Below are 10,111 nucleotides of genomic sequence, written 5' to 3'. Positions count from 1 at the left end.
ACTACCGCCACATGTTGCACACCTCAGAGTGGACAGTAAAGACACATGGACACGAACACCACTTTTGACCCGGGTTTCACCTCCGTGTGTCCCGAAAGCTCACGGCAGCTGGCTGGCGGAAGAATCCTGAGAACAGGCTGAAATTGAAACTGTTACGCCGACATAATCCTCCGAAAGAGAGTGAACGGGGGGCTGAGGACAGAGCGGTGCAAGGAAAAACAAAAGACAAATAAGAGAGGAAATGTGATATATTCCAAAAAAAACGCCATGTCACACTTTATTGAAAAATGCAACCTGCCATAGATATGCTTTTGCTGTATGTACATGAGTGTCAGAACATAAAGATCGATGAATGGAATGACTGAGGGTGTGAATGAGTACAAAAAAAAAAAAAAAATCCATCTCTCCATAGATGCATTATATCAACATGGCTTGTGTTGCTGCATCTCTACCTTCTCTGCGCACACAAACATGTGCGAGCATGAGTGTGACAGCTGTCCCTGTATGAGTTATAATCCTCGGTAAGCTCCATGGCTCCCACAGTCTCTTCCCCTAGATCCTCCAGAGCATCTCTGACCTCACTGTGGGCTCCTCCGACACTCCCTCCACCCAAAGCCTCCACCGCACCAACAGCCAAACACGCTGCTCATGTTGTAGCTGATCCCATAACCAACCTGCGTCAGACACATGCAGAATCCTGTAGAACATTTAGCTTTAGATAGCTTAAAGGAATAATTCAGCACTGTGGTAAAATAAACCCGCGAAGCAACTGGTAGCAGCTTAGCTTAGCTTAGCATAGCACAAAGACTGGAAATGGGGTGAGGGCTGCTAGCATGGCTCTGTCCAGTTGTTAAAAATATCTCAGATGACAGATGTCTTGTCCTTTATGTCTCAAATATTGGAAATAAACAACATATAACATGCTAATTGAAAAGCATGGTTTGTGCTTCACATGTCTTCATGTCCTCATGTCTCCACTCTGTCCTAAACTAACTTTAAAACTTTAAAAATGTGTCCTTTAACACATAAAATTGAAAGCTGAGTTAACTGTTTCCCTTTTACTTCCAGTCTCTTGCTAAGCTAAGCTAAGCTAACTCGCTGCTAGCTAAAGCTTCAAATGTGCTGCTGCGCAAACCTGTAACTAGTGAATGTCTTGGCTTTCGTGTCTTGTCCAATCTGTCTTAAAATCCCTTTAAATTCAACATGTCCTTCAACATGTTAAATAGAAAGCTTGGTTTACCGTTTGCTAAGCTAAGCTAACTTGCTGCAAGCTAATTTATAGCTGTGTTCAGTCCAGTTGTTAGAAAAACTTAACTTGCGAATGTCTTGGATTTTGGGACTCGGTCTCAAAATTTCTTTAACTAATGGAACCAATTTCTAAACAACTCACGGTATAGCATGTATAGCATGTTAATTAGAAAGTCCGTTGTTCAAATATTTCTACTAAATGCTTATTGTGTCTCAAGTCCCAAAAACTTGATTTTGATATAATGACTTTCAACAAGTTAAATAGTAAGCTTGGTGGGTGGAATTTGATTCTTACCCCCCTTTAGTTCCAGCCTCTTGCTAAGCTAAGCTAACTAGCAGGTATCTAAAGCTTCAATTTCAGCTGCATTCAGCCCAGTTAAAAAAGTGTCTTGGGTTTTGTGTCTTATGTCTGACTCAAAATGTCTTTAAATTCATCATGTCCTTCAACACGTTAAAGCTTGGTTAACAGTTTCCTTTTCTGTTCCAGCCTCTGTGCTTTGCTAAGCTAACTTGCTGCAAGCTAAAGTTTCAAATTTAAAGCTGCACTAAGGTCAGTTTACAGAAAACTGTGACTAGCAAATGTCTGGGTTTTTGTGTCTTGTCTAATCTGTCTAAAAATCTCAATAGCAATAAATACCAGTTAAATGGGATGCTAATGGGGGCAGCTTAGCATAGCTCAGCTTAGCACTAACACTGGAAGAAAGTGGAAACTGATAGCGTTTTCTAATATTTTGTGTACACTACTTTCCACGTCGTAACCACACGCTCACAAGTTCCATTTGAAGGCAGAAATACATACCAGTTAAATAAGATGCTAACAGGAGTAGCTTAGCATAGCTCAGCTTGGCACAAACACTGAAAACAAGTAGAAACCGCTAGCGTTGCTTTGTCTTGTTGTCAAAACTCCACAAACAAATGGCGTATAGCATATTAATTAGAAAGCCAGCTCATGTTTCCAGTCTCTGTGCTAAGCTAGGCTAGCCCGCTGCTAGCTGTAGTGTTATATTTAGCATGTAGACACAAGAACCGGCTTCCAAATTTCCCTTCGCCTTGACCTATTGCTTCACCAGTGAAACTCACTTAATCCTTTTCAAAAACATGATTCATAGTCATGTGAATAATGAGTCACTCTTCACAACGTTAGCTTCTTCTTAAAAAGGACATATTCTACTAATTAATTAATACTGACTTATTAATAGTTGGCCAGAAGTTACGTTTTCCTGTTTATGAAATCACAACAACATACGTTCTGCCTTCACTTTTACCAGCTTGCCTTCAAAGTCCTACACATTAACAGCTGTCTCTCTGGATGGACATGGTCTCTGTTTGTGGTGTAAGTTTGCCCTCTGCTGTCCACATGAAGCCTTCGTCCCAGAGAAACGTCCTCATGTCCATTATTTCCTTCAAAGTGAGTGCTGCCCACCCTTTGTTGTTCTTACTCTTACTACATCTGAGTGGTTATTAAATTCTTTCTGAACAAAGCAAAAGGACAAAAGGAGCATGTTTAAACTCGATGATCCGTTAATTAACTCAGTGTTGGACGGACACATAGCCTTCATTTTCTTTCATTACATTAAACAGGGTTACGCACAGGGCTGGAGGGTCTCAACTCTTTCACAGTGATCTTCTGCCGACATTCCCACAATCATTGCCGTCACAGTGTCTATAAAACTTTCTCATATGCAGTCCACGACGATGGGATGCTTATTTATTTAGAGCTGTTCATGCGTTTTTAAATACAAAAATAGCCGAGTCTCTAGGAGTAGGAAGGATGGGATTATTAAAGTAGAAGAAAGGCGAAGGGGGGTGGGGTTAGTGAATACTGCGATACTCCCGACAGTCTGAAGTTGCTTAAAAAGTAAAATCCTTTCGTCACATTTAAATTCCTGGAATGAATTATCTTCTGTCGTATGGGTCGGTTCTTTCTCTAGAAAAAATATATAATAGAAAAAATATGTGAATACGACGTAAACTCCACGTAGAGGGGCTGCAGAGACCTCTGTCCTTTGGTCTCTGAAGTGTCCTTGTAGGGGGAATATCTCAGAAGTTACTGAAGAGCTCGTGTTTCTTCGTCCAGTCCATCTGCGGCGCCTTCCTCTTCTCTTTGCGGTGGAGCTTCATCTTTTCTTCGGCCGCCGTCGCGCTCAGACTCAGGCCCATCTCGGCAAACGGGTCCAGCAGTCGGCCACCATCATCGTCTGCCAGCTGATGGATAAAAAAGGAAAGGCAAACGGAGGCAAAGGTTTAGAGTGCTGACCTTCATGTGGAGGACCAAAGACCAAGAAAGTCTGCTTGAGGCTGACAACCAACAGAAAGTCTGCTTGAGGCTGACAACCAACAGAAAGTCTGCTTGAGGCTGACAACCAACAGCCACAGTCTGGATGATGCAACCCTGCCAGACTCCATGTAATGACCACAAATGTTTTATTGATTGTACTGTGCCATAAGACAAAACATATCTATCTATCTATATACACCGATCAGGCATAACATTATGACCACCTTCCTAATACTGTGCAGGTCTCCATTGTCCCTCCAAAACAGTTGTGACTCATCAGAGAATGGACATGGGCCTTCTGAGGGTGTCCTGTGATGTCTGGTAACAAGATATTGTTAGTGGGGGGGGCCTTTGAGGGGAGGGGCCTCTGTGGATCATCCCACAGATACTTGATCAGTTTGGGATCTAGTGAATTTGGAGGCCAGGTCAACACCTTGTGCTGTTCTTTATGTTTTTTGAGTTGTTCCTAAAGTGTTTTTGTGGTTGCATCCTGCTGGGCTGCTGCCATCAAGGAGTGTCATTGCTATGGGGTGGGGGTGCCTGGTCTGGTCTAGGTGGGTGCTACATGTCTAAGTAACATCCACACCAATTAATGCCAGGTCCAAAAGTTTCCCAGCAGAACGTTGAATTGTCACAAGATGGTCAATGTATTAACTTCTACTGTCAGTGGTCATAATGCTGTGGCTGACAGGCGTATGTAGGTAATGTAGGTAGATCCTGTTGACTTGGTCATTGTAGAGGCTAATGGTTAGCTTAGCTAGGTACATCCAAGCATAGGTCATGGTATATCCAAAAAACAAAGCTGAGACAAAGGCTAAGGCTTAGTCCAGTTGGCTTTCAGCTTTGTTTTCTGGATAAATGGTAGAAGATATAAGGGAGGACTCACTGACTACTCTATATTCTATAATAATAATAATATAGTAATATTATTATTATTACTGAGTTAGTCTGAGTGGCTGAATGCCAACACCCACCTGTGTGCTGTTGCCCTGGCTGCTGAGGTCGGAGCGCGTGGACCTGATGGACTGTGTGGTGGAGCTGCCGTTGATGTGAGGGCTGGGGGAGCCGTTGGATATGGACGGACCGTCGTAGTCTGAGGAAGCAAAATATCCCTTACACACAGATCTTAATCCGAAAGGAAAGGAAACGAGTCATGGGAGTTTCAGGTGAACAACATCCAACTCTCCACTAATCTTTTAGAATTTAAGACTTGGATGAAACATCTTCAAGAAACCCTAAAAGTCCAGTTGCCTTCAGGGTATTCCTTCAAGTGTTTTCTCACCTTTGACATGGTTGACCGTGGGGATCACTCCTCTCTTCTTGAAGTGTTCGTCTGTCTCCGGATCCACCACCAGCAGCCAGGTCTCGTCTCCACCTTTCTTGATGAAGGCCACCACATCCGCGTGCCGCATGCCCTCGATGTTCACGCCGTTCACCTGCAGGAAAATGAAAAAAAGATCGACCCAGAGTTCCATCAGCGGCATAAAGTAAAAACATGCTGAGATAATATGAGCTGGAAAAGAGTTCATTGTTAGATACGGTGCTCTCAGACTCTCAGACTATTATGGAGTGATCTTTGTTATTGGACCACTCCTGTGGAGGGGAACGGTCGTCTTCAATCTGTCTGACTGTGGATTATTCGTGGGTTCTGAACTCTTTAGAGATGGTTTTCTAATCTTTTCCAGCCTGATGAGCAACAACAACTCTTTTTCTGAGCTCCTCAGAAAGCTCTGTCATAAACTTCCACAAACATGTGTTGTGAAGATCAGACGGAGACAAATCCCTGATTTATTTAAAACTAAACGAGAAACTGAACAACACCCGAGTCTCATTACATTGACTGGAAACACTTATGAACACATGGACGCCTTGAAATCAACTTCTAATCCTAAAGGTGGACCTCACAAATACGTAATATTGGCTCGTTTTCCTGAATAAACAAATGCCCAGGTATAATATTTCTGCTTCATTTGTTTGACCGGGTTCTCTTTGTCTACTTTCAGGATGTTTTGAGTTATTTCTATTCAGAAAAGCAGCACTGTTTGATGCATGTGTTACCTCATTCAACCAGCAGGTGGAGCCACGCAACCACAAGCTAATTCCGAAGCCATACAACATGTTTTTCACTTGCCTACACCGACCTAAACAATATTGCTCAAACTCTTGTTATGAGTTATGAATATTTTCCTCTAGGAAATCACACGCAGCTGTTGATTCAATCTGAAGTTCACAAGTGAAGCGTAGACACGTGTTCGCGAGGCTGTCACCCAGCTGGTAAAACACAACGGCGTGTTTCTGCCCGGTCTTATCTCGACGCTGCGTTTCGACAGCTTTGTCTAGACCTGGGCTTCACGGCAGGCAGCTCCTCGCCAAGTTTGTGTTGGTACACAATCAATTATTGATGGCTCTCCCGGGCTCCTGGGCTATGGTGTGGGTTTCAGGTGTCAAGCGTCCGGAGGGGGAATTTGTTTAAAATTCGCCGCTTATGATAAGACCGGGCAGAGCGGGTACGAGAATGGAAACTTTAAGCTTTTATTTGTGGGTGAGAAGAAGAAAATAGGCCTGCAGGTGCTGTGACAACAGAGTTTATAGGTTCTTTAGAAAAGAAAAAAGAAGGGGAGATTAAGAAACAAGAGAAAGTGGAGAGGTAAAGGAAGTGGTGCTGACAGATGGAGAAGCTCCTCTTTTCATGAAAAATCTCCAAAGCATCTCCATTTAAATCCACGTAAGACAAATCATCAGACAGTCAGTTTGAAGCAAGGAGAACAAACATCTTTGTATTTGCCCAAACAACAGGTGTTGTGTCATGTTTCACTGACTTCATTAACAGTCCATCCCACACAAGACAATACACTCTGCTATATCTGCCCACCGGGCTAATTAATACAAGCTGTAGGAACCAAGCACAAGCTTATTTCTCATGGGGGAGGTGGTGGTGTGAGGTGGGGCGGTGGGGGGAGTCCTTAGGGAACCTCTCAACAATGTGTGCGTCTGTGTTTGAGTGCCACCTGAACTTCACTGTCACCGGTTTTGATGTGGTTCGTGTGTCTGAACAAAACAAGCAATTTTTTCGAACGCATCTGCACATCTGTGAATGTGACGCATGCGACCGGGTTTAACTCTTCTGTCTCCAAAGTTGGAGAAAATCAGCAACCCGCAAATCAGCCACTGTGTTAGTTGTTGTCTTAGATAAAGTCAGAAGCTGGTTTTGCTCTTTATATATTAATAGAAATATAATGTTCGGAGATCAGCTATGTGTTTAACTGTGAAGAGAACGAGCGGCGCATTTGCACACCGGCCCCTCCTGTAAGATAATTCTGATCAAATATCTGTTGATCACTGCCCAAACACGACAACACTGTCTACGCCAGGCTAGTACAGACACACAAATCATGGGTCCTTTCTTCAAATTTTATAGGAACTATAAAGCATTTCTTAAGTTCCAAGAGTCTGCAGGCGTGCTAGCAGAGGCTAACGGTTTAGCAAGCTAATGACAACATAATTAATGCAGAAAATGCAAAGGCATAATGGAAGGACGACGAGTCAGACATGTTATAAAATAACAATGAAAACCTATACGACACAGTATATGAGGCCACAGTTAGCAGTAAGTTATCTTAGCTTAGCACACAGATTGTAAAAACAACAAATCCACCGGCACACCTGTTTAATTGATATGTTACATGACATTTTATAATGGCAATTTTCCACTTGTGAGACTTTTAAGACACAAAAATCAGGAGCTAAAATAAGCTAAGCTAAGCTAAGCTGAGCTGCTTCCTTGTAGACACAAGAAAATGATCTAGAATAACTTTTGTCTTTTCCTTTCAGACAATCTGGAGCTAATAATGTGAATATAAACATTTTTCTCTGACATCTGGCCACAATCGCAGTCTTAGCTTAGCATGTTAGCACGTTAGCGTGCTAACATATACTCATTTGTACTACAGTAAGTGTTGGTTGACTAGAGGAAAAGATAACTGAGCATAAAGTGATTGCAATTCACCCTGAGAGAGATAAGAACATCTAAATAAATCACCCAAGGCGAGAATTGTTTAGATATTTTAAGCTATGCTAAGCTACGCTAAGATAAGCTGCTTGTTGTAGACTCTTATTTAACTTGCAGACACACGAGGTTTATTTAGTTGATCAGTTCCTGTCAGACTATTTGAAGATGATAATCTAGCCACAAACACAATCTTAGTTTAGCATATTAGCATGCTAACATATACCCATTTGTACTACAGTACAATTTGTTAGTGTTGACTGGGGAAAAGCCAGTTGAGCATAAAGTGATTACAATTCTACCTGAAAGAGATAAGAACATCTAAATAAATCCCCAGAGACAATAATCCTTCAGATATTCTGGAGTCTGGAGGCGTTGGACTACTAGTTACACCAACGCTACCACTCCTAGCATGGCTAACGGGCCTAAAAATACAATAAATGTAGCTCTGTTCTGGACGGCGCAGTAGGACAAGCTGTTTCTTTCATGATGTGTGTGGGAGAGAGTGGACTGATCATCAGGCAGGTGTCAAATCACTGAGGAGCGGTGACGTGGCCGATCCTGAAATTAACCCCAAGTGTTTTCACTGTACGTGCGCACAACTGCACCAAGAGGTTGAACGCTGCCACAGCAGCAGAGACCGATGAGGCATTCACTGGTGTCAGTGCTTCTGCCAAATGGCGGCAGAAAGCTGAGCTCTCATCATCGCAGCCTTTACAACGCTCGCCGCTGATACACCTGCTGTGTAATGGGGCGTGGTGAGAGAAAAAGACGCCGGGAGACAGAGAGAGAGAGAGAGATCTGTCATGGTTGTTCACCTCTCTAACAAGCTGCTGACAGATAACACAAGCACTGTCTTGATGCATGGTCAGAGACAGCTGTTAATTATCAGTGAACACACACCGCAGCCAACCGACCCAACAGGGCTCAGATTTAGAGATAAAGAATTATTAAATGTCGCCTGGCACGAAAACCAGAATCCTTCAAGTTGGATAAAATAAATCTTAAAATGTCTAAACTAATCTAAACTGCATGAATAGATACGCTGAGTTAAAGCATAAACACTACAAAGGAACGCTCAGTGTTGAAATATTTTATGATACTACGACTTTGAGTTTACAAGGAAGAAGTGGCTGCAATTTTCACTTCTAAAATAAGAACATCATGTTGGACATCTTGATTTTTTTCAACCTTTGACTGCGTGCGCACAGCATTCGAATAAAACTAAATGAGTGCACTTTAGGCTGGAGATATATTAGATTTCTAACCATACATTTCAGGCAAACTGGCACTATTTTCGAAGGGATACGGGCGGGAAGCCATGTTGTGAGTTTGAAGCCAGAGTCTGATCAGTACGGTCCGAGGGGTGGAGCCACGCGGCGCCATTTTATCGATGCCCCGCCCCCACACTTCCTCTAAAACTTGTTTTTGTTTCGTTAACACTACGCTCTGCTCTACCTCCACCAGTTGCAAGAAAATGTTGGATTATACACTTTTATTTTTTATTTTTTTCCAACTCTCACGGTCCTACGGGTGCATTTCACAGAGCAGTTGGCATGGCAACTGGTAGTCATCATCGTGTCACATCCTGTTTCTATAGTGTCAAATAACTAAAACAGAAGAATTGACACTTTAACATCCATCAACATTATATAACTACTTACAGTACAATGACAGAAACTCTCCTTTAAAAAAATGTATTTGACGTGTATTTTAGTGTTTTAGTTTGACCCAAGTCCCGCCCACTAACATGGAAGGGGTGGAGCTTATGACCTATACTGCAGCCAGCCACCAAGGGGAGCCCTACTTGCTTTGGCTTCGCTTTAGAGGAGCTCCACGGTTTCAGGTGGACAAACAAGTTTGTCGTGAATGTAACTGTTCACTTATTTACCACTAGAGGGCAAACCTGCAAATCCAATTGATCTTCTGTGTTTTACTGTAAACAGAAACTGATGAGCTAAATATCTTCAAGTGCTTTTTATTTCTGCTTACACTGCGTCTTTTTTTTTTGGCTTTTCATTTTTTTTTCCTGCTTCTTCCTCTAAACCAAACATTTGGTGACGTTGTTGCTGCAGCGTGTGTTTTTCTAACCGGGGGAAAGTCTTTGTCACTCCTCACCCCTGTGGAGATTTAAATAAATTATCCGCAACCTTCATGTGACTCTGTTCCCCTTTGTCTCGTTTCCGCTGCCTTCTTCTTTTTCTTCTTCGTCTGTATTTCTGTGTGTTTATTACAGCGAGTAGTGGAGACATACGTTCAGACTCCCCTCAGATCAGACTGATTTATAGGCGACACTCCTCTCCCCTGAGACTGGCCTCTTGGCTCTCACCAGTCGGACACGCAGTAAATACCGAGGTCCCGTCATCCTTAGAGACACACGAGCGTGACCCCTGAACTTTTAATTACAGCCGTGATAGTACATCAAGATGGGTTCACATCTGTGTTTGATCGGGGCTGCACAAACTCTCTGAGTAGTAAGAATATATCTTTTCTCTCGCTGGCGCCAATAGGGATGCTTCGAATATAAATAGATAGGAGGAGACGTAGGCCTATGCAAACATCTCTAGGTTTCTAGAGGA

The 10,111-nt window shown here is 42.7% G+C and overlaps 1 protein-coding gene across 2 annotated transcripts in view; it reads right to left on the bottom strand.

The window, feature by feature from the left end:
• Nucleotides 1-247: 247 nt before the first annotated feature.
• Nucleotides 248-10,111, bottom strand: part of LOC311507061 (Na(+)/H(+) exchange regulatory cofactor NHE-RF2) — a 34,708-nt gene continuing 24,844 nt past the window's right edge. For both annotated transcript variants that reach the window (XM_084571266.1, XM_084571267.1), the window contains exons 4-6: nt 4,809-4,962; nt 4,501-4,619; nt 248-3,453 (exon numbers count right to left, since the gene is read on the bottom strand). In XM_084571266.1, the coding sequence (XP_084427392.1) occupies nt 3,289-3,453; nt 4,501-4,619; nt 4,809-4,962 (438 nt within the window). In that variant the 3' untranslated portion in view covers nt 248-3,288. The remainder of the gene's footprint in view (nt 3,454-4,500; nt 4,620-4,808; nt 4,963-10,111) is intronic.

The sequence above is a fragment of the Chelon labrosus genome (genome assembly GCF_963514085.1).
Source record: "Chelon labrosus genome assembly, chromosome: 21".
Taxonomy (NCBI): domain Eukaryota; kingdom Metazoa; phylum Chordata; class Actinopteri; order Mugiliformes; family Mugilidae; genus Chelon; species Chelon labrosus.
The sequence above is the reverse complement of the archived record's forward strand: the minus strand, read 5'-3'. Positions and strand labels throughout refer to the sequence as shown.